The sequence below is a fragment of the Eumetopias jubatus genome, unplaced genomic scaffold (genome assembly GCF_037043125.1).
Source record: "Eumetopias jubatus isolate StellerSeaLion01/CBP00866 unplaced genomic scaffold, mEumJub1_p1.0 scaffold_3, whole genome shotgun sequence".
In the NCBI taxonomy this organism is placed as follows: Eukaryota; Metazoa; Chordata; class Mammalia; order Carnivora; family Otariidae; genus Eumetopias; species Eumetopias jubatus.
The window spans coordinates 94180520-94205025 of NW_028274809.1; the positions used below are offsets into that span (position 1 = coordinate 94180520).

At 41.0% G+C, this 24506-nt stretch overlaps 1 protein-coding gene across 2 annotated transcripts in view; it reads right to left on the reverse strand.

Moving 5' to 3' along the window:
• The window catches only part of ACMSD (aminocarboxymuconate semialdehyde decarboxylase), a 70414-nt gene that overhangs the window by 21559 nt on the left and 24349 nt on the right, over nucleotides 1–24506 (reverse strand). The window contains exons 4-8 of one of the 2 annotated variants that reach the window (XM_028101258.2): nucleotides 16469–16518; nucleotides 14393–14629; nucleotides 11267–11360; nucleotides 8163–8258; nucleotides 6812–6984 (exon numbers count right to left, since the gene is read on the reverse strand). In XM_028101258.2, the coding sequence (XP_027957059.1) occupies nucleotides 6812–6984; nucleotides 8163–8258; nucleotides 11267–11360; nucleotides 14393–14629; nucleotides 16469–16518 (650 nt within the window). The remainder of the gene's footprint in view (nucleotides 1–6811; nucleotides 6985–8162; nucleotides 8259–11266; nucleotides 11361–14392; nucleotides 14630–16468; nucleotides 16519–24506) is intronic. The other variant, XM_028101259.2, reaches the window with a different exon arrangement.

The window sequence follows — 24506 nt, forward strand, 5'->3', positions numbered from 1 at the left end:
GATATATTCAAAGTGCTGAATGGGAAAAATTTGCAGCTAAGGGTACTCTATCCAGCAAAGCTATCATTCAGAATAGAAGGAGAGAGAAAGAGTTTCCCAGAAAAACAAATACAAGGATTTCATGACCACAAACCAGCCCTGAAAGAAAGATTAAAGGGGACTCTGAGTGGAAAGGAGAGACCAAAAGTCGCAGTATAAAGGCAGGAAACACGAAAGCAGTAAAATGAATATTTATATAAAAATCAGTCAAGGAACTCACACACACAAAAAATATATAAAATATAATAACAAGAAGAGAATGGGTTCAAACTTAAGTAACTATCAACTTAATACAGACTGCTATTTGCAGAAGAGGTTATATACACACTAATGGTAACCATATATTAAAACCACTAATAAACATGGAAAGAATAAACAGAAACAAATCCAAATACATCACTAAAGAAAATCAGCAAACCATGAAAGAAAGACAACAAAAGATCAGAGAAAATATTTAGCAACAACCACAAAACAAGTAATAAAATGGCAATAAATATATGTCTGTCAATAATTATTTTGAATATAAAAGGACTAAATGCTCCCATCAATACACATAGGGTGTCAGAATGAATAAAGAAACCAGACCCATCTACAAACTGACTGTGAGACTCATTTTGGTCCTTAAGACACCTGCAGATTGAAAGTGAGGGGATGGAGAAACATTTATCATGCAAATGGATGTCAAAAGAAAGCCAGAGTAGTAATATTTATATCAGAGAAACTAGACTATAAAATAAAGACTGTAACAGGAGACAAAGAAGGGCACTATAAAATAATAAAGGGGACAATCCAACAAGAAGATATAACAGTTGTAAATATTTATGCACCCAACATGGGACCACCCAAGTTATAAAACAATTAATAAGAAACATAAGGGAACTAACTGATAATAACACAATAATAGTAGGGGATTTTAACACTCCACTTATATCAAAGAACAGATCATCTAAACAAAATCGACAAACAATGGCTTTGAACCACACTGGATCAGATGAACTTAGCATATATTCAGAATATTCCATCCTAAAACAGTGGAACACACACTATTTTCAAGTACATGGAACATTCTCTAGAATAGATCACATACTAGGTCACAGATCAGACCTCAACAAATACAAAAAGATTGAAGTCATACCATGCACCTTTTCTCACTATAATGCCGTGAAATGAGAGGTCAACCACAAGAAGAAATCTGGAAAGACCACAAATACATGGAGGTTAAATAACATGCTACTAAACAATTAATGGGCCAAACAGGAAATCAAAGAAGAAATAAAAAAAATACATGGAAACAAATGAAAATGAAAACACAACAGTCCAAAACCCCTGGGATGCAGTAAAAGCTGTCCTAAGAGGGAAGTATACAGCAATACAGGCCTACCTCAAGAAGCAAGAAAAATCTCAAACTACTTAACTTTACACCTAGAGGGGCTAGAAAAAGAACAACAAATAAAGCCTAAAGCCAGTAGAAGGAAGGAAATAATAAAGATTAGAGCAGAAATAAATGAAATAGAAACCTAAAAAAAAAAAAAACCAAAAAAAAAAAAAAACAGATCAGTGAAACCAGGAGCTGGTTCTTCGAAAAAAATCAGTAAAATTAATAAACCCCTAACCAGACTTATCAAAAAGAACAGAGAAAGGACCCAAATAAATAAAATCACAAATGAGAGGAGAAATAACAACCAGTATCACAGAAATACAAATAATTATAAGAGAATTTTATGAAAAACTATTTGCCAACAAATTGGACAACCTAGAAGAAATGGATAAATTCCTAGAAACATACCTACCAAAGCTGAAACAGAAAGAAACAGAAAACTCGAACAGACTGATAACCAGCAAAGAAATGGAATCAATAATCAAAAAATTCCCAAAAAACAAAAGTCCAGGGCCAGATGGCTTCACAGGTGAATTCTACCAAACATTTAAAGAAGAGTTAATACCTATTCTTCTCAAACTATTCCAAAAAATAGAAAAGGAAGGAAAACTTCCAAATTCATTTTATGAAGCAAGCATTATCCTGATACCAAAACCAGATAAAGACTCCGCTAGAAGAGAACTACAAGCCAGTATCCCTGATGAACATGGGTGTAAAAATTGTCAATAAAATACTAGCAAACTGAATCCAAAAATACATTAAAAAAATCACTCACCATGATCAAGTGGGATTTGTTCCTGGCATGCAAATGTGGTTCAATATTCACAAATCAATCAATGTGATACATCATATCAGTTAGAGGAAGGATAAAAACTGTATGATCATTTCAATAGATGTAGAAAAAGCATTTGATAAAGTACAACATCCATTCATGATAAAAACCCTCATCAACAAAGTAGGTTTAGAGGAAACATATCTCAACATAATAAAGGCCATATATGAAAAACCCACAGGTAATATCATCCTCATTGGGGAAAAAACTTAGAGCTTTTCCTCTATGGTTAGAAACAAGACGGGGGTGTCTAATCTCAACAGTTATTTAACATAGTACTGGAAGTTCTAGTCACAGCAATCAGACAACACAAAGAAATAAAAGGCATCCAAATCAGCAAGGGAGAAGTAAGACTTTTACTTTTTGCAGATGACATGATACTCTATATAGAGAACCTGAGAGACTCCACCGAACTGATACACAAATTCAGTAAAGTCACAGGATACAAAATCAATGTATAGAAATCTGTTGCATTTCTATGATATTGGCTGTAGCAGATTTTAAATTAAATTAAATTACACTAATAATGAAGCAGCAGAAAGAGAAATTAAGGAATCAATCTCCTTTACAATTGTACTAAAAACAATAAGATACCTAGGAATAAACCTAACCAAAAAGCTGAAAGATCTGTACTCTGAAAACTATAGAACAATGATCAGAGAAACTGAAGATGACCCAACAGTGTCTTTCCATGTTCATGGGTTGGGAAGAATAAATATTGTTAAAATGTCTATACTGCCCAAAGCAATCTACACATTTAATGCAATCCCTATCAGACTACCAATAGCATTTTTCAAAGAACTAGAATAAACAATCTTAAAATTTGTATGGAACCACAAAAGATCCTGAATAGCCAAAGCAACCTTGAAAAAGAAAAGCAAAGCTGGAGGCATCACAATTTCTGGACTTCAAGATATATTATAAAGCTGTAGTGATCAGAACAGTATGGTGCTGGCACAAAAGTAGACACATAGATCAACAGAACAAAATAGAAAACCCAGAAATGAACTCACAACTATATGGTCAATTAAAAAGCAGGAAAGAATGTCCAGTGGGGAAAAGACAGTCTTCAACAAATGGTGTTGGGAAAACTGGACAGCAAGATGCAAAAGAATGAAACTAGACCACTTTCTTACACCATACACAAAAGTGAACTCAGAATGGATTAAAGACCTAAATGTGAGACCTGAAACCATAGAAATCCTAGAGGAGAGCATAGGCAGTAACTTCTTTGATATTGGCTGTAGCAACTTTTAAATTAAATTAAATTAAATTAAATTAAATTAAAATTTTAAAGTAGGTTCCATGCCCAATGTGGGATTGAGCTCATGACCCCGAGATCAAGAGTCACATGCTTTATCAACTGAGCTAGCCAGGTGCCCTCACCCTCTGTACTAACTTTTTTCTAGATATGTCTCCTGAGGCAAGGGAAACGAAAGTAAAAATAAACTACTGGGACTATATCAAAATAAAAGCTTCTCCTGCACAGCAAAAGAAACAATCAGCAAAACTAAAAGGTTAACTTATGGACTGGGAGAAGGTATTTGCAAATGACATATCTGATAAAGGTTATCCAAAATATATAAAGAACTTATAAAACTCAACACCCCAAAAATGAATAATCCACTTTAAAAAATTGGGCAGAAGACATGAATAGACATTTTTCCAAAGAAGACATCCATATGGCCAACAGACACATGAAAAGATGCTCAATATCACTGATCATCAGGGAAATTCAAATCAAAATTACAATGAGATATCAACTCAGACCTGTCAGAGATTATGTAATTTAAGTCCTTCATTTAGCACAGTGTTTTAGAAATAGTAGGGGCTCAATAAATAGTTTTGGTATATATACTTTCTTCTCTAAATGTTTATTATTCTATTTATTTTTCTCTGTATATTCTTTCTATATATTCATTTACTCCTAGGGTATTATGTAAATTTTTATTTATCAAAGTAATGCCTCTACATAGTTAAATAATCAAATATCACTAAAATATCTTTCCTAACTCTTATCTTTCGAGGCAGCCACTTTTACCATTTTACCTTGCATCTTCTGATAGTTACCTTCCTTGTTCTATATAATTACCTTATTCCATTCTTGATTTATTAGCTTTAGAGAGTTACTGACTTCTCATTATGATCCTTGAGAATTTCTTTGTTACCCCAGCTTCTCTCCTCCATTTTCCCAATAGAATTAGAATTTTCACTTAAACTAGTACTTAGTATTTACACTATTACGACTGTAAATATTGTTCACTGCTGAGTCAAGTAATGTACAATGATTATCTGTCCTCATATGGGTGTTTGTTTTCTTAGAGTTAATTATTTCCTTTTCTTTCATTTGCTTAATTTTCTATGTACATATTGCTTATTTGCTTCTAATACATCAACAGATCTGTTGAATGCCTGGTAATCAACATTTCAAACTCACAAACCCGTGAAATAATCCATCAGTTCCATTTTTTTCTCTCCCGGAGACCTCCCGTTAAAGCTCTAATGATTCTCTCTTGTCTGGCTGTCATGCTAGGACTTTCCTCAGCCATTTTAGTTTGGGGGTTGTTTTTGAGAGGATTTGTTAATGTGAATATAACCAGAATGAAGAAGCATTAATGTTTTAGAGAGAATCCAAATTATTAATATATATTGCTTCTGTGTCCTGGATTCACCAGACAGTGAGGTCACATAAAATGAGGTTGCATTTGCTTTTGATGCCCAAATTATAATGGCTCAAGCCTTCATAGTTTGAATGTAAATTCTAAGCACCACTGACTTTGCAAAGTGCCCTCTTCAGTTTTTCTGGGGGTAGCTAAAAGGGGTGGTGCTCACATGTGCTCACTAACTAGTCTGTCTGCTAATTACCACAAGCCATTTACCATGTTCTTCCTCTTTTGCTCTGACCCCCTGGCAATATGTATTGTCCTGAGTGCTGTTTGATGCTGATAGGCTCCCTCACTGCTAATGGTAGGTATCCCTCAAAAGAGGTGTGTTGTATTTGCCAGGGGCATTTTCTCCTGATTTTACCATTTTTAAGGGTACCAGGGGTACTAGGTTTGATGGGAGGTCATCAGGATGACTCTTTCCCCAATTCCACACCACTTCCCCACATCCCCTCCTCCATTACTCAAAGTCACAGTCACCCACAGTCTCTTCCAGTTTCTCCTTTTTGTAATTTCTTCCCCATTACCCCTGTATCCAAACCAATAATCATCAACATTCACAACCCACTGCTAAACACCCATTTTGGCAGGAACAACATAAAAGCTAGAAGGCTCAGAAGCACAGCTCAACTATGTAATTTATTACCAAACCAGAATGTTTAACATTTATATTCTAGTCAGTTTCTTAAGCCAGAGAAACAGCTTTAAAGTAAGATGAAATCTCCATTCTGGAGATGGAGAACTTGCAGCTTTGAAATGATGGACTTCTTTTTCTGCTGGACAAGATTTTAAATACCTTAGCGTCTACTCTCAATCCAAGTACCACGTTGCAAATCTTTAAATATCCGCATTTTTAAAGAAATCCTCAAGGTTTTTTTTTTCTTTGAAAATTTGGAAACCTATAGATATTTGTAAATAATATGAGGGAATTGAAATAGTATATATTTCAGACTTTTCACTGATTCAAACTGGACTTTGCCCTAAAAATGGTGTAACTTGCAGAGTTAGCATTTTCAAAAAGGACTTAAAGGTAGAAATGCCACCAACGAGATCTGCGAACAGATGACAACAAAGGAAAGACTCTATCTTGTGAAGTTTAAAGTAATACTATGTTGGTCTTTTTGGACTAAATGAGAGAATTGTTTTCAAAATGAAGGCTGTACCATATTCCAGAAAAAAATTTCAGTGGTATACAGACCCTTCATCATCTTCCCCTGCCTCCTGTCAAGTGTCATTTCCTCCTTCTTTAATGTTCCAATTTTCATTTAATGGATGAGGACAGTTGGGTTCATAATTTACCCAATCAGTAAGAGGTAGAGCCAAGATTTTAACACAGGTCAATTTGACTTCAAAACTGGTATCTCTTTTCTTTTTTTTTTTAATGTTTTATTTATTTATTCATGAGAGTCAGAGAGAGAGAGAGAGGCAGAGGCAGAGGGAGAAGCAGGCTCCCCACCCAGCAGGGAGCCCGATGCGGGGCCCGATCCCAGGACCCCGGGATCATGACCTGAGCTGAAGGCAGATGCCTAACCATCTGAGCCACCCAGGCGCCCCAAAAAACTGGTATCTCTTTTCGTGCTTACCATATTGCATTGTGTCATTTTGGGTGACTACAGAAATGACCCTAAGGAACAGAGCTGACCTAAGGGAATTACCCAGCCATGTGGTTTTTCTGGGATTTCCCTGGTGTATATAATGGTTCCCTGACAGTACACATGGTGTTGAAGGAGGTCTGGAGAGGATCTCTTGTGCAAGCAAATCTAATCCTAAATCTCACTGTCCCTCTCCTTTCTTCTAATGCCTTTTCTTCCATCCCCTTTTTGGAGAGAGGCCATGTAACTGGTTGCTGATCCTATACTTCGCTCCCCATAAGCCATCCACATGGCAGACCCAATTTACCTTTCCTATGACATCTGTTAACAGCTTGAGTGCCAGAGGATCATGAACCAAGGAGTCTGTATAAAAGGAACCAAGGTATTTCTTTGGGTTGGTTGGATTGTCCTGGGCACACAGATCTGGGCGCATGTTGAATCCATGGGAGATTCTTCCAACTGTAAAAGGGAAGGCACCACCTGCAAGTAAAACTCGTTAGTGAGGGCTAATGTCAATTGAAAAGGATATTTTTCAATCCTCATGTTGTATGCAAAGAGGTGTTACTATAGTCCAGTATTTACAAAGGATTTATTGTGTCCCAAATGCTGGGAGATGACTCAGAACAAGTGATATGAACTCATCTATAAATTCATGTTTGAGGAATTTATCCTAAAGAAAGAATACAAGTGTGTAAAGATATGTGGTCAAGGTTTTCAAATGTAGTGTGCTTATAATAGCAAAGGCAGAGGCAACCTATCAACTGGGAAATATCTACATAATGATGGCATATCCATAAAATGTTTTGCCATGCATGCAACCATCAAAAGTAGTGGTAATGGTGGTATGTGTGTGTGCCCAAGAGTCAGAAACTCAATTACTTGCAGGGACCAAGCAGGAAATGTAAATGAATGAAATAGACCTATTTGTAAATAATAGAGAATGGTAGGGACTATTGCAAATTGGAGAGCTTGTAGTCTGACTAGAGGAATTTAAACAAAAACAAAACAAAACAAAATTAAACAAAAACTACGCCAAGCAAACTAACCTTGTCCACAAAAATGGAATTTGGTCCCCAACCATCATATACTTTATGACTAGAATGATAGCTGTAGGCATGTTATGGACTGAATTATGGGGTCCCTCCAAAATTCCTATGTTGAAGCCCCAACCCCCAATCTAACTGTATTTGGAGACAGGGTAATTAAGGAGGTAATTTAAGGTTAAATGAGGTTATAAGATGGGACTTTAATCTGATAGGAAAAAGGAGAGGGACAGTGAGATTTAGGATTAGATTTGCTTGCACAGGAGATCCTCCCCAGAGCCTCCTTCAACACAGAGTGTGTATTGCCAGAGAACCAGTATATACACCAGGGAAATCCCAGATAATCCACATGGCTGGCCAATTCCCTTAGATCAGCTCCTGTTCCTTTGGGTCATTTCTGTACCCATCCAAAATGGCACATCACATGCATAGTGAGAAAGTGGCCTTCTACGATCCAGGAAGACCAGTCTCACCAGAAACCAACCCTGCAGGCACTTTGATCTTGTACTTCTAGCTTCCAGAACTGTGTGAAAATTAAGTTCTGTTGTTTAAGCCCCTGAGTCTATGGTGTTTTGTTATGGTAGACTGAGCTGAGTAATGCAGATAGGGCCTTACCTCCATGTGCAAAACACACTTTCAGTTTGGGAAATTTCTCAAACACTCCTCCCATGATCATGGAGCAGATGGCGGTGGTGGTCTCTGCTGGCATTCCTAAAAGAGGAAACAGTCACAGGGTGCAGGGCTTGTCATCTCAAGCAGGAAGAAGCTCAGTGATACTAGTGGTTGGGGGAATGGCAGCTTGCTGTGGTTGTCAATGCTGAGAAATGTGAGGTCCCTCTGTCCCAGCATGGCTTGGTTGTCTACAAGCCATTACTTTGGCAAACAGACCATTGGAAGCTTCCTATTTGCCACTTGCAGGTGGAGTCATCTAGTGGACAACAGAATCAAGGAGCCAGAGGACCTAGCTTTTGTCCCAATTCCTCCACTTCAGTTTGGATGTGGTGGGGCAAGCAGAGTACAGTGAATCTGGGTTGAACCCTAACTCTTCTAATTTTCTGCTTCCTGGCCTTCAACAAATTATTTAATGTTCCTGAGTCTGTGCTTCTTCACCTGTAAAATGGGGATCCTGTTGCCCATCTTGCAAGACTATTGTGGAGCCTTGAAAATGATGATGTTGGGAAAGGTCCTGGCCAGAACCTCACATTGGAGGTGCTCAACAAATATTAGTTGCTTCCCTGTGCCTCGGCTTCCTCATCTGTAAGATGCGTTTGTTCTTGCCACTTAGGACTCAGTAAATATTAACAAAAATTATAATTCCTGGGGCACCTGGGTGGCTCAGTTGTTGTTAAGCGTCTGCCTTCGGCTCAGGTCATGATCCCAGGGTCCTGGGATCGAGCCCTGCATCGGGCTCCCTGCTCGGCGGGAAGCCTGCTTCTCCCTCCCCCCCTCCCCCTGCTTGTGTTCCCTCTCTCGCTGTCTCTCTCTCTGTCAAATAAATAAATAAAAATCTTAACAAAAAATTATGATTCCTGCCAAACCTTTGTGCTTCTTAGAGATGAGGTCGAAAAAAACTGGATTAAGATGAGTTGTTTCGAGTGCTTTGTGCCCCTAGAAGAAGCGGCTGTTTCATGCCTGATGCCTTCACCCCCACGGAGTTAGTCTGGGTTACATTTCCTGGCAACTGCTTTTCAGACTGTGATCAAGAAATCTTTGGGGGCTCCACAGGCAAGCCTGTACCTTCAGGGGAAGACTTACTTCCTGGCTACCAAATGGGGTTTTACCAGATGCTCATCCTTTCCCAAGCCTGTCATTGCTCTATGGACAGAGATGCTTCTGGCTCCCTGGCCTTTTGGGAATTCTGGAAGCACGATAGATTCCTATCTATCTGGGAGTGGTTTGTGGGCAGAGCTTCCTGAAGGCACGGGGATGAACAGCTTCACTTCCTTTTGGTCCTGTCATTCTGCTCTCCATTAGTTACTTGGACCATAGTTACATAATCCATTCTCCACACAGGAGCCAAAGTGGGATATTTACAGTGTCCGTTGCATCATGTCCTTCCCTTGCTGGGAATCCTCCAGTCTGCTGATGACCACTTTTGTGTCCAGAATAGAATTCTGAAATTAGCCTGTTTGTTTGTTTATGAGCTGTGTATCTGTTTGTCATTTCTTTCTTCTAACCAGAACATTGGCTTCAGGAGGGCAGAGGTTTTGTCCATGTCAGTATCCTCAGTGCCTGGTATAGGGCCTGGCATGCTGGAGAGCATCAATATATGTGTGTTGCATAAATGAATAATGAAATGGCTCTTTATGCACATGTTCTTCTCTGTTTTTCATGTGGGAAATTATAAAGAAGTTTGTGGGACTAATCAAAGTGTTGTCTGAATTAAGATGAGATTTCCTTTGGAGCTGGACAGCATTGGTGCCTCTTAGGTCGTCTCTTCCTGCTAATTGTTGCTCAAAATTTGGTGGAGGATGGGTAAGAAGCTGCCTTACTAAATACATTGGTCTCCAAAAGCAATCAAGAGAGCCACAAAATGTCAGAGCAGAAAGATAGTGCAGACCAGCTCTCCCGTTTTACACATGAGAAATGGGCCTGAGATGGTGAAGTGATTTGCCACAGGTTATACAGAGAACTAGAGACTAGCTGGAACTGAAATTCAGTTTTCTCACTTCCAATATACTGCTCCATTTAATTCTTCATGTTGGTTACTTTATCATTACTTGTACGAATTGGGCTGAGGAGAGAATGGATAATGGCCTCTCTAAAGAAAATCCAAACCTGTACATCTGGGAAACCCACTATTTACTGGGTTTGTAGATGAGCCACACTTTTTACTTGTGGCCACAGAATTGCTGCCTGTCTCCATTTCTTGTTATCAGGGATAATAAGGAGATTGGATAGGCCAAGCAGAGGGCTCCTCTTGCCCTCTCCCTTACCTTCATGTGGAACCATGAATGAATAGTGCAGGAACAAAGAGCAGCAGAAAGGAGCAGATAACAGGAAAATTGAAAGCCTGGGTCATCTATAATCTAGGGTGCTGGAAGTTGACCTTACACTTGTAACTCCAGCGTTCTCATTGTAAGAGCTGATACTCCTTTTTTTTTTTTTATTAAAGATTTTATTTATTTATTTGACAGAGAGCACAAGCAGGGGGAATGGCAGGCAGAGGGAGAGGGAAAGGGAGAAGCAGTCTCCTCCTCGGTCAACCTCAGCAGAGAGCCTGACTCGGGGCTCGATCCCAGGACGCTGGGATCATGACCTGAGCTGAAGGCAGACGCTTAACCGACTGAGCCACCCAGGTGCCCTAGAGCTGATACTCTTGTTGGTTCTTTAAAAAAATCTATTAGGCAGGCATGATTACTTATTTTTGGAGCCTTTTTGGGAGTCTTTGTAGTGAGGTAGCTTTGGAGTCAGACAGATTTGTGCAAATTCCATTTTCACTTATTAACTGTGTGACTTGGACAGCTTACCTAACCACTCAGAGACTCAGTTTCTTCCCTATAAAATGGTTATTATAATGTCAACCTCATAGAGTTTTGTGTGGATATGATTAAAATTAAGGTAATATATATAGCATTTATCCAAGAGCTCAGTAACTCACAATCCTGTTAATTATTCATACTTTCTCTTTTTGACATAGTAGGGTTCCAGAAATAATTGGGAAGAAAACCAAAGGCTTAATCTTAATCCTCTTTTCCAGATGCCAAGCTGACACAAACCTACAAGCCAAGGGAGCCAGTATTTGGCCATCCGTCCATCCATCTGCATGTCCCAGGGGTGCACAAATAGGGAACAGTTCAGCTTTTCAGCCACCTTTAAAGAAGCAATGAGAGAGAGAGTGTGTGTTATTTGGATGAGCCAGCAAACATAGGGTACTATTTTAAGGAAACTTTTTCTCTGGGTCTATATTGATCTGAATAAATAAGCTAAAATATTTTTGAAGCTGTTTCTTAATCTATATAAAAGAGGCATTGAGAGGGCGCCTGGGTGGCTCAGATGGTTAAGTGACTGCCTTTGGCTCAGGTCATGATCCTGGAGTCCCGGGATCGAGTCCCACATCGGGCTCCCTGCTCAGCGGGGGGTCTGCTTCTCCCTCTGACCCTCTTCCCTCTAGTGCTGTCTCTCATTCTCTCTCTCTCAAATAAATAAATAAAATCTTTGAAAAAAATAAAATAAAGAGCTTAGAAGTCACCACTCCCATCCTTATAACAAGAAAACGCTAGACAAACTAAAAAAAAACTCGGTGACTTTCCTAAAGAAAAAAAAAAAAAGGCATTGAGAAATTCTGCTCCTGCTTAGAAAATAAGAAGGCCATTTAGAATTAACAAGGGGGTTGGTGGATTCACCATGGAGGTCGATGAATTTAATACAAGTCACAGGAAACATCCATTGTTCACATGTTTTAGCTGAGAGCAAAATGCTCAAGGACTGATCTCATGCCTCAAATGCAAGGGAAGTTTCCCCTGCTGGTTGCTACTTGATCCATTCTTTCAGGAGGATTTTTAGAGTTAGGGCTAGAGTGTTCCCTTGCTTCCCCCACTTGGAAACCTGAGGATGTGAAAATGAAGTGATGGCTGGGGTCAGGGGCTCGTGACTGGACTGGGGCAGGCTGGCCTGACTCAAGCCATCGGCCACACAGAGCCCGACACCAACTAAGAATTGCTGGAGGTCTGCGGGTACTCACAAAGCCTCAGGAGCCCATCTGAGTCCCTGGACAGTCTGTTGTGAATGAGATGACTTTAGAAAGTCAAGAGCTCTCAATGCCTCAGCCAGGCAGGTACTGAGACGAGTGTCATGGGCACACCTATTCCAGGGCCTGCTGGGAAATGGAAATCCTATCTGGATGGAATGACTTTTATTCAACAAAATGTTTAATTTAAAAAAGTTCCCTCAGCGGGCATTGAGTATGAGTGCTTAACAAGGTTCAAAACAGATTTTCCTTAGCTCATTGCTTTTCCAAATACATTGAGGGGCTGGAGTGATTCATCCTACCTTTACATATAAATACATGGGCTAAATAGGCTGATGCAATGTGAGTTCTGGACGAAAGCACTTTAATTTTTTTTTTAAGAAGAGAGAGAGCATGCGCTAGTGGGGAGTAAGGAGGGGAGGGGGAGGGGTAGAAGAAGAGAGAGAATCCTAAGCAGGCTCCATGCCCAGCACTGAGCCCGATACAGGATTTGATCTCACAACCCTGAGATCATGATCTGAGCTGAAATCAAGACCCTGACGCTTAACTGACTGAGGCACCCAGGCGCCCCTGGACATAAGCATTTTTAAAATGGAGATGCAATTCTTGGACAACAGGGGTTCTGGAAGTGGCAGACAAAGAGTAGATTGGAGAATGGACTTCTAATTTCATCAGGTTCTGGGGGCAGAAGGGAGAGGAGCTAATTAGTTTCTGATAATGGATACAGGCTGGGTCAACTTCTTGGGATGGGCTGAGCTTGACAAAAGCACAAAATCATGGTATCTCAGTGGGATTTGACTCCTTATTAGGATAAAACTTTATTCTATGCACCTGTGATGGTGCAGAGATCCTTTTGGTATGTGAGGCATTGTAGAGAACACAAAAAGAAGTCACTTAAACTCTCAAAATCGCCATAACTCACATTAACTGAGAACTTACCATATGCCAAAGCTGTTATAAGAATTTTACAATTGCTGACTAGTTTAATCCTTTATAAGATGAGCACTTTTTAAAACTGAAGTATGGTTGACACACAATGTTACACTACTTTCAGGTGTACAACATGGTGATTTGACAAGTCTATACTATGCTGTGCTCACACAAGGGTAGCTACCATCCGTCACCATACAACACTATTATAATATGCATTTTATTCCCTATGCCGGACCTTTCATCTTCGTGCCTTATGTGTTCCATAACCGGAAGCCAAGTATCTCCCACTCTGCTTTACCCATTTTGCCCATCCCCCACCCCTTTCCTCCTGGCAGCCACTAGTTTGTTCTCTGTGTTTATTGGATCTATTACTGTTTTTGCCTGTTTATTTTTCTTTAGATTCCACATATAAGTGAAATCATGTGGTATTTATTTGTCTGTTTCTGGCTTATTTCACTTAGCATAATACCTTCTGAGATGAGCATTTTTATTACTCTTATTTTACAGAGAAAGAAACTAAGGCAGAGGCTAGGTAACTTACTCAGGTCTTGTGGCTGATACATGGTAGAGGCAGGCTGTATGCCTCATACTTGTAATGAGGTCATTTTCGTGCCTGAAAACTGACCTGAGCATGTAGGATTGGGTTCACTCACTAACAAGGGAGGTCTAGGAGGTAAGGAGATGGCTAGACACATTGGAACTCCAGGCTCCCCTTGAAATGACAAACCCAACTTGGTTCATGGCAACTCCTGGGATCATGACCTGAGTTGAAGGCAGACACTTAATGGACTGAGCCACTCAGGCACCTGGAAACAAATTTCATAATTTTAAAAGATAAGTATTTTTTTCTAAAGCAAAATAAATATTTTTTTTTTTTTTTTGCATGTCACTAACATGGCCTTTTGCACCAGGGCTGTGATGAGGGTATTATTTCAGCTCCCAAATGAAACAGTAGAAAGAGAGCATGGGGGATGGAAAGTAAGAGAGATTTCCCTGAGCTTACTTGGGTCTGACCTGTGAAGCATTTCCACCTGTCCCTCTTCTAGTGGAATGGCCCACTCCTCTTGGAGAACTCTTTACATATTTCCTGCTATATGCAGCATGTCATCAGGCATCTTTCTTTCCCTCTGCCAGGGAGGTGGTGCATTCATGTTCTGCCCTCCTGCACCCAGCGCAGTGCCTGGCCCACCACATGCTGGCTGAGGGATCCCCGTGTACTCACTGCGTAGACAGGGAAGAGTTCCGGCGCATTCAGATTCCACTCATTGATGTGGGAGCCAATCTGGACCCCAGGAAAGCCCAGCTCCTTCACGCAGCGCTCCATCTCCTTCACGGCAAGCTCAGGGGCCTGCATGGGCAACGTCCCCAGACCTATAAACCTCCTGGGGTGGTTTGCAACAGTGGCAGCCAAGTCATTGTTTAAAAGCTGGCACAGGTCTAAAGTGTCCTGAGGTTTGGCCTGGCGGAGACAGGTAAGGGAAGATCATATCATTCACAACCTACTTTTTTTTTTTTTTTAAAGATTTTATGAGCGAGAGAATGAGATAGAGAGAGCATGAGACGGGGGAGGGTCCAAGGGAGAAGCAGACTCACCGCTGAGCAGGGAGCCCGATGCGGGACTCGATCCTGGGACTCCAGGATCATGACCTGAGCCGAAGGCAGTCGCTTAACCAACTGAGCCACCCAGGCACCCCACAACCTACTTCTTTATATATTTACTCTGAACAACACCTTTCCTGAGCTGAATCATTTGTCACTGTCCATGGCTTTTACTCTTCAGCCAGTTGGGGCACAGATTGAAATAGGCACTGGCTGTAGGAGACCCAAACCCAATCACTGCAGAAGTAAAGGAAACTGCTAGTATATTGCCAATTAATTAAAAAAATGGAAGTTATAATCAGAAGGGATGGACACAACTTCTGGGCCAGTCATCCAAAGAAGAGATGGAACGTGAATGGGCCACGCCCTCCCACCCACCCCAGGGCACACAGGGGGCGACAAGGCAGCTCCCCCACGCCGGAGCTGGGCCTGATGAGTGTCCCACACACCACCACTCCTCCTTGTCATGCCTCCTCCTGGGATGCCAGGCTGCTCACGGGCCCCTCCTGTCCCTGTCTGTGTTCCTCCCTGTTCTTCCTGTTGGCAGTGACACTCAAGAGTTACCTCAGCAAAATGCTGATGCAGATGGTTTGCTTTCTGTTCCTTAACTCTCCCTTCTTTACTGTTTTCTTTCCTTTTAACTTCACCCCACCCCACTGGCAGGCGTTTGGTACTCTCCTGAAATTCCAGTTGTTTAGTCAAAATAGTAGACACTCTGATAAATCTGCACATACTGAAATCTTAGAGCATTTTTATTTAAAAAAAAAATGAGTCTAGAGGTGTCTGGGTGGCTCAGTTGGTTAAGTGCCCAACTCTTGATTTCAGCTCAGGTCATGATCTCAGGGTCTTGAGATGGAGCCCCTCGTTGGCCTCCGCGCTCAGTGGGGAGTCTGCTTGGGATTCTTTCTCCCTCTCCCCCTGCCCCTCCCCCCTCTTTGCACTCTCTCTTTCTCTCTCTCAAAAATAAAAAATAAAACAAAATAAAAAATGAGTCTAATCCCAGGAACAGATAAAGACTGAAACACTAATACTGGAATATGAGCATGGATGGGGAAAGTGTGTGAGCAGGTGATATTTCCATTGCTCTTTAAATCACAACACAAATGAATATTCACTTGGTTGAGTAGATACTTAGTGCATCCCTAGCTATGTACAAAAATGACCTCCCACAGACTGTGATCATGCCTGAAACTCAGCGCTTGATACTTAATTTCTCAGGGAGAGGCATCCAACTGCAGGAATCCCATTTTGAATTGTGTATTTCTCCCAGAGAGGCAACATATTAGGCCTTTATTATTGTTCTCATTCTCCAGTCATTATCATCTCAGAATAAACCTGTCAATGGCTTGTCAATGACTGAACAAGGCACTGCAGGAATGAATCATGAGACAGGTAAACTCTGATGGAATTCAGGTTGAGTCTAGAACTGCTCTGTTCAATGGAAATGTAATGTGAGCCACATGTTGACATGTGGCTCCTGGGCTACCATTCTAGACCATGTGGGTCTAGAGCAAGAACATGACTAGGAGGAAGGCCTGGAAGGGGACACTGCAGTATGAGAAGCTGGGGGTCCCTGGTGATCCCTAAAGGGGAGGAGAGTTGGGGGGCAGTGTCAAGACTTGAGGCATCTGTCTACTCGCTACTGAGTTGGACGTGAGCCTTCGCCCACCAAGGAGACGGTTTGAGTTTTCACACTCACCCAGTAACTAAACATGACAGGAACTGTGGAAAGGGCTTGCACGGTCACTCCTAGACACAGACCCAAAGAAAGGCAAAGGTGATGAGAAGAATAGTCCAGGCACTCCTCTTGCATTTCCCAGAGCCCAGCACATCTCCATCCCACTCTCCCCTCCCCCGCTGCTCCCCCCATCCCCCTTCTCTCAGGCTCTTTGTCCCAGGCCCCCCTTATCCCTCAGCCCCAGGCCGGGGGAGGGGTGAAAGCTGGACAAAAATGAGCTCATTCAAGAAAAGCCAAGTGGCCCCTTTTGTAAAGGGCTATTTCTACCCTCCTTCCTGTGAAGTTTTATTTAAGCAAGACATTTTTCCATCTTCTTTCAGAGCTCTTCATCTTAGGTCATGTGTCCCAGAGTGTTTCTTAGCCACCTTCCCTTTTAATTCATCTCCTAAGTGCACCTGGGTGGAGTCCCACTGTAGGATGCGCAGAATGAGTCTCTGGGTAGGCCCTAGAATCCAGCAACCAGGATGCCTAAAATCTCTTGTCTTCAAGCTCCGGGAGCTGGGGTATCAGGAGAGATGCTGCCAGACTGAGCCGACTCCTCTTTCTCTTGTAGTCACATTCAACCCACCAGCAAGTCCTGTTAGCTCTACTCTGATTCCTTTCATTGCCCACCTCTCCCACCCCCTGCTACTACCTGGTCCAAACCACCAGCATACATGGACCACTGCAGAAGCCTCGGAACTGGTCTCCTACTATCATTCTTGTCCTCTTAGAGTCCTGTCCTCGGAAGTCAGAGTAAGGCTTAAAACTCAGATCAAGTCACTTCCTTGCTTCAGACTTCCAAGGGCTTTTCATCACACTTGGAGTAAAATCTAGACTTGAACGTGGTCTATAAGGCCCATGCAGTCTCTCCCAGGGCTCACTCTGTGCTTTGTTGGCCTTCTGCCTGTTATTTGCATGCTTTCCTGCCCCAGGACTTTGCACTGCTGTTCCACCTGCCTGGAATGTTCTTTTGGCTCACCACAGGGTGGACTCATTTTCACCCTTAGGTTTGGTTGAGATGTCACCTCCTCAGGGAGGCCTTTCCTAGCTCCAGCCACTCGCTCCCTGTCCCATTGTTCTGTTCCTTCCCTTTTCTATGCAGTCTGTCATTACTGTGTTTAGTGGTTTACTCTGTGGCTTCCCCTATGAAAGTAAACACCACATGAGCCTGACCATCCATGCCATATTTCTAGTGTCCAGAACTGTGCCCGGCATGTGGAACAGACCCAATAAGTGAAAGAATAAATCATTATTTAGTGAGGACTAGAGACTGCAGTGTTTGATTAGAAAGCATTGTTAAAACACTGTCACGATAATGTTTATGTTCATTGATTAGTATAAAACAGATGAGCTCCTTTCAATTGTAAAGTCTTTACATTTTACCTAAATGCTTTTGCTTACATTACTCTATTTTGTTTCTGCATTTCGTAGATTAGATGTAAGGTCACATGGCTTGAAAGTGGTGGGGTGAGGCTCCTGTCCAGCCTTGCTCCTTCCCTATATACCCCAGGGGCCATTGCACGTCACATAGTTCAGATTAAAATTGCACTATTTGTGCGTCATTTGGTTTGGATACATATTCTTTGGTCTCTGAGAACTGAAAGGGAAAAAACAAGCCTAATCCATTTGGAGCTTATGTTTTTTCAAACAGGGTTTTGACCCTATAGCATAGCACAACATTCCCCAGACTTACCTGTTGATTAAAATGGCGAGGGGGGTTGTTATAGAAACAAATGCCTAGGCCCTCCTTTGGACATTCTGATTCAGCGGAGGGGGCCCCCAAAAATTTTTTAGCACGCATCCCAGCCGATCCTTATGCTGAGAAAAGTTTGGGGAGAGCTTTTGTGGTAGAATGAGAGAAACAGCCCTAGGAACAATCCTAGCTCTGCCATCTTCTAGCTGTGTGATCCTGAGCAAATCACCTAACCTCCTTGCCTCCCTTAGGTAGCAATAGGTACAATACCTGCCTTCTAGAGATGTTGAGAAAGGATGAGATATGAGCAGGTATGTGCTCACATTCCTCAGACTCCACTGGGACCTCTTAGCCTCCTCCATGCAGAGAAGACTGAGCTCCCACTCCAGCCCTTATCAGGCCTGGATCCCTCACCGATTCTGACCTTCCTGGGTCAACCCCAGAACCAGCTTCAAGAGGAACTCAACCTAGTTGAGGACTTGGGAGACACAGATACATCATCTCGTTATCTTACTACTTTGGTCTTTCTCAGCTCTGTGTTGGATCTTGTGGTGAAATGACCCAGGGTCTGCTGGTTACATTTTCCTCCCCATGAAGATGGCATGGATTGCTGGAATCTTCTGTGCTGGGCATTTCATCATTTTATTTTCTTACCTCCACATAGGTGGTAGGATATAGTTAGTTGTTACGCCCCTGGGGGGTCAGACTGCCTGGATTGGAATCCTGTTTCTGCCCTCTGTAAGCTGTGTGATCTTGGGCAAATTGCTTAACCTCTGTACCTCACTTTCTTCATCTATAAAAAGGGCATAATAATAGATACTATCTCCTAGGGTTGTTATGGGGATTAAGTGAGTGAATACATGGTAGGTGCTGAGAACAGTGCCTGGCACAAAAGTGCTCAGCCAGGGTTAGTCATGACAGTTCTCTCAAGGATAGCCGTGGAATAAAACACAAAACAAAATCCAAAGGAGACAGCCTTCATCTAAACTGCAGGTATAAGCATTGGTTCTGACAACAGCCATCTGTGTCTCATTTCTACTAGTTTTCTCCTTGAAACAATGGGTCCTTGCTTGAGCTTCACATTTCTTTCTTTTAAATTTTAATTTTATTTCATTTAAATTCAATTAATTAACATATAGTGTATTATTAGTTTCAGAGGTAGTTTAGTGATTCATCAGTTGCATATAACACCCAGTGCTCATTATATCAAGTGCCCTCCTTAATGCCCATCACCCAGTTACCCCATCCCCCACCCACCTCTCCTCTAGCAACCCTCAGTTTGTTTCCTATAGATAAGAGTCTCTTAAATTTGTCTCCCTCTCTGATTTCATCTTATTTAATTTTTCCCTCCCTTCCCTGATCCTCTGTTTTGTTACTTAAATTCCACATATGAGTGAGCTCAGATGATCATTGTTTTTCTCCGATTGACTTATTTCAGTTAACATAATAGCCTTTAGTTCCATCCATGTTGCTGCAAATGGTAAGATTTCATTTTTTTGATGGCTGAGTAATATTCCATTGTATATATATACCACATCTTCTTTATCGATTCATCAGTGGATGGACAGCTGGGTTCTTTCCATATTTTGGCTGTTGTGGACATTGCTGCTATAAACATTGGGGTGCAGGTGCCTCTTAAAATCATTATGTTTATATCCTTTGGACAAATACCTAGTAGTGCAATTGCTAGGTCATAAGGTAGCTCCATTTTCAACTTTTTGAGGAACCTCCATACTGTTTTCCAGAGTGGCTGCACCAGCTTGCATTCCCACCAGCAGTGTAGGAGGGTTCCCCTTTCTCCACATCCTCACCAACATCTGTCATTTCCTGATTTGTTAACTTTAGCCATTCTGACTGGTGTGGGGTGATATGTCTTTGTGGTTTTGATTTGTATTTCCCTGATGCCGAGTGATGTTGAGCCCTTTTTCATGTGTCTGTTGGCCATTTATATGTCTTCTTTGGAGAAATGTCTGTTCATGTCTTCTGCCCATTTCTTTTCTTTTTTTTTAATATTTTATTTATTTATTTGAGAGAGAGAGAATGAGAGATAGAGAGCATGAGAGGGAAGAGGGTCAGAGGGAGAAGCAGAGTCCCTGCTGAGCAGGGAGCCTGATGTGGGACTCGATCCCGGGACTCCAGGATCATGACCTGAGCCGAAGGCAGCCGCCCAACCAACTGAGCCACCCAGGCTCCCTGCCCATTTCTTTTTTTAAAGATTTTATTTATCTATTCGAGAGAGGGTGAGAGAGAGCACAAGTGGGGGGAGGGGCAGAGGGAGAAGGAGAAGCAGACTCCCAGCTGAGTAGGGAGCCTGATGCAGGGCTCAATCCCAGGACCCTGATGATAATGACCTGACCTGAAGGCAGATGCCTAACAGACTGAGCCACCCAGGCACCCTGACTTCTGCCCATCTCTTGACTGATTTTTTGTTTTTTTGGGTGTTGAGTTTGATAAGTTATTTATAGATCTTGGATACTAGCCCTTTATCTGATATGTCATTTGCAAATATCTTCTCCCATTCTGTCGGTTGTCTTTTGGTTTTGTTGTCTGTTTCCTTTGCTGTGCAAAGGCCTTTTATCTTGATGAAATCCCAATAATTCATTTCTGCTTTTGTTTCCCTTGCCTTTGAAGACCTGTCTAGCATGAAGTTGCTGTGGCCAAGGTCACAGAGGTTGCTGCCTGTGTTCTCCTCTAGGATTTTGATGGATTCCTATTTCACATTTAGGTCTTTCATCCATTTTGAGTTTATTTTTGTGTATGGTGTAAAAAAATGGTCCAGTTTCACTCTTCTGCATGAGGCTGTCCAATTTTCCCCACGCCATTTGTTGAAGAGACTGTCTTTTTTCCATTGGACATTCTTTCCTGCTTTTTTTTTTAAGATTTTATTTATTTCACAGATAGAATGAGATAGAGAGCACGAGAGGGGGGAGGGTCAGAGGGAGAAGCAGACTCCCTGCTGAGCAGGGAGCCCGATGTGGGACTCGATCCTGGGACTCCAGGATCATGACCTGAGCTGAAGGCAGTCGCTTAACCAACTGAGCCACCCAGGTGCCCTCTTTCCTGCTTTGTTGAAGATTAGTTAACCATAGAGTTGAGGGGCCATTTCTGGGTTCTCTATTCTGTTCTCTATTACATTGATCTGTGTCTGTTTTTTGTGACAGTACCATACTGTCTTGATGATTACACTTTGTAATAGAGCTTGAAGTCTGGAATTGTGATGCCACCAGCTTTGCTTTTCTTTTTCAACATTCCTCTGGCTATTCGGGGTCTTTTCGGGTTCCTTACAAATTTTAGGATTATTTGTTCCAGCTCTGAAAAATGTTGATGGTATTTTGATAGGGATTGCACTGAATGTGTAGATTGCTTTGGGTATCATGACATTTTAACAATATTTGTTCTTGCAATCCATGAGCATGGAATGTTTTTCTACTTCATTGTCTCTTCCTCAATTTCGTTCATAAGTGTTCTATAGTTTTCTGAGTACAGATCCTTTGCCTCTTTGGTTAGGTTTATTCCTAGGTATCTTATGGTTTTTGGTGCAATTGTAAATGGGATGGATTCCTTAATTTCTCTTTCTTCTGTCTCATTGTTAGTGTATAGACATGTAGGTGACTTCTGTGCATTGATTTTATATCCTGCCACATTGCTGAATTCCTGTATGAGTACTAGCAAGTTTTTGGTGGAGTCTTTTGGGTTTTCAACATAGAGTATCATGTCATCTTTGTGAAGAGTGAAAGCTTGACTTTTCTTTGCCAGTTTGGGTGCATTTTATTTCTTTCTGTTGTCTGATTGTGGAGACTAGGACTTCTAGTACTATATTGAAACAGTGATGAGAGTGGACACCTCTGTCATGTTCCTGACCTTAGGGCTCTCAGTTTTTCCCCATTGAGATTGATTTTCTCTGTGGGTTTTTTGTATATGGCTTTTATGATATTGAGGTATGTTTTCTCTATCCCTACACTGCAGGGAGTTTTTTTTTTTTTTATCAAGAAAGGATGCTGTATTTTGTCAAATACTTTTTCTGCATCTATTGAGAGGATCATATGGTTCTTGTCCTTTCTTTTTTTAATGTAGTGTATCATGTTGATTGATTTGTGGATGTTGAACCACCCTTGCAGCCCAAGAATAAATCCCACATGGTCGTGGTGAATAATCCTTTAAAGTACTGTTGGATCCTATTAACTAGTATCTTGGTGAGAATTTTTGCATCCATGTTCATCAGGGATATTGGTCTGTGATTCTCCTTTTTGGCAGGATCTTTGTCTGGTTTTGGGATCAAGGTAATGCTGGCCTCAAAGAATGAATTTGGAAGTTTTTCCTTCCATTTCTATTTTTTTTTAAACAGCTTCAGAAGAATAGGTATTAATTCTTTTTTAAATGTTTGGTAGAATTCCACTGGGAGGCCATCCAACCCTGGAGTAGTGTTTGTTGGGAGATCTTTGATTACTGCTTCAATTTCTTTGCTAGTTATGGCTCTGGTCAGGTTTTCTGTTTCTTCCTGTTTTTGTTTTGATACTTTATATGTTTCTAGGAATGCATCCATTTCTTCCAGATTGCCTAATTGGTTGGCATATAGTTGCTCATAATATGCTCTTATAATTGTATTTCTTCATTGTTGGTTGTGATCACCTCTTTCATTTATGATTTTATTTATTTGGGTCCTTTCTCTTTTCTTTTTGATGAGTCTGGCTAGGGGTTTATTGATCTTGTTAATTCAAAGAACCAGCTCCTAGTTTCATTGATCTATTCTACTGTTCTTTTGATTTCTATTTCATTGATTTCTGCTCTAATCTTTATTATTTCTCTTCTCCTCCTGGGTTTAGGCTTTGTTTGCTCTTCTTTCTCCAGCTCCTTTTGGTGTAAGGTTAGGTTGTGTATTTGAGAACTTTCTTGTGTCTTGAGAAAGGCCTGTATTGCTATATACAGCCTTTGCTGCATCCCAAAGGTCCTGAACAGTTGTGTTTTCATTTTCATTTGTTTCCATGAATTTTTAAAATTCTTTTTTAATTTCCCAGTTGACCCATTCATTCTTTAGTAGGATGCTCTTTAACCTCCATGTATTTGTATTCCTTCCAAATTTTCTCTTGATTGAGTTCAAATTTTAAAGCATTGTGGCCTGATAATATGCAGGGAATAATCCCAATCTTTTGGTACTGGTTGAGACCTGATTAGTGACCCAGTATGTGATGTATTCTGGAGAATGTTCCATGTGCACTCAAGAAGAATGTGTATTCTGCTGCTTTAGGATGAAATTCTCTGAATATATCTGTGAAGCCCATCTGGTCCAGTGTGTCATTCAAAGCCCTTGTTTACTTGTTGATATTCTGCATAGATGATCTGTCCATTGCTGTGAGAGGAGTATTGAAGTCTCCTACCATTAATATATTATTATCAATATATTTCTTTATTTTGGTTATTAGTTGGTTTATATAATTGGCTGCTCCCAAGTTAGGGGAATAAGTACTTAAAATTGTTAGATCTTCTTGTTGATTAGACCCTTTTATTCTGATATAGTGCCCTTCTCCATCTCCTATTACAGTCTTTGGTTTAAAGTCTAGTTTGTCTAATGTAAATTACCCAAGCTTTCTTTTGATGTCCATTAGCATGATAAATTGTTCTCCACCTCCTCACTTTCAATCTGGAGGTGTCTTTGGGTCTAAAATGAGTCTCTTGTAGACAACATATCAATGGTTCTTGTTTTTTAATCCAATCTGATGCCGTGTGTCTTTTGATGGGAGCATTTAGTCCATTTACATTAAGAGTAATTATTGAAAGATATGAATTTAGTACCGTTGTATTACCTGTAAAGTCCCTGTTTCTGTATATTGTCTCTGTTCCTTTCTGGTCTTTGTTACTTTTGGGCTGTCTCTTCACTCAAAGGAGCCCCTTTAATATTTCTTGCAGTGCTGGTTTAGTGATCACAAATTCTTTTAGTTTCTGTTTGTCCAGGAAGCTCTTTATCTCTCCTTCTATTCTGAATGAGAGCCTTGCTGGATAAGTATTCTTGGCTGCATATTTTTTCATTTAGTACCTTGAGTATATCATGCTAGTCCTTTCTGGCCTGCCAGCTCTCTGTGGACAGGTCTGCTTCCAACCTTATGTTTCTACCCTTGTAGGTTAAGGACCTCTTGTCCCAAGCTACTTTCAGGGTTTTCTCTTTAGCTCTGAAATTTGCAGGCTTCACTATTATGTGTTGAGGGGTTGACCTATTTTTATTGATTTTGAGGGGAGTTCTCTGTGCCTCCTGGACTTGAATGCCTGTTTCCTTCCCCAGATTAGGGAAGTTCTCAACTATAATTTGTTCAAATAAACCTTCTGACCCCT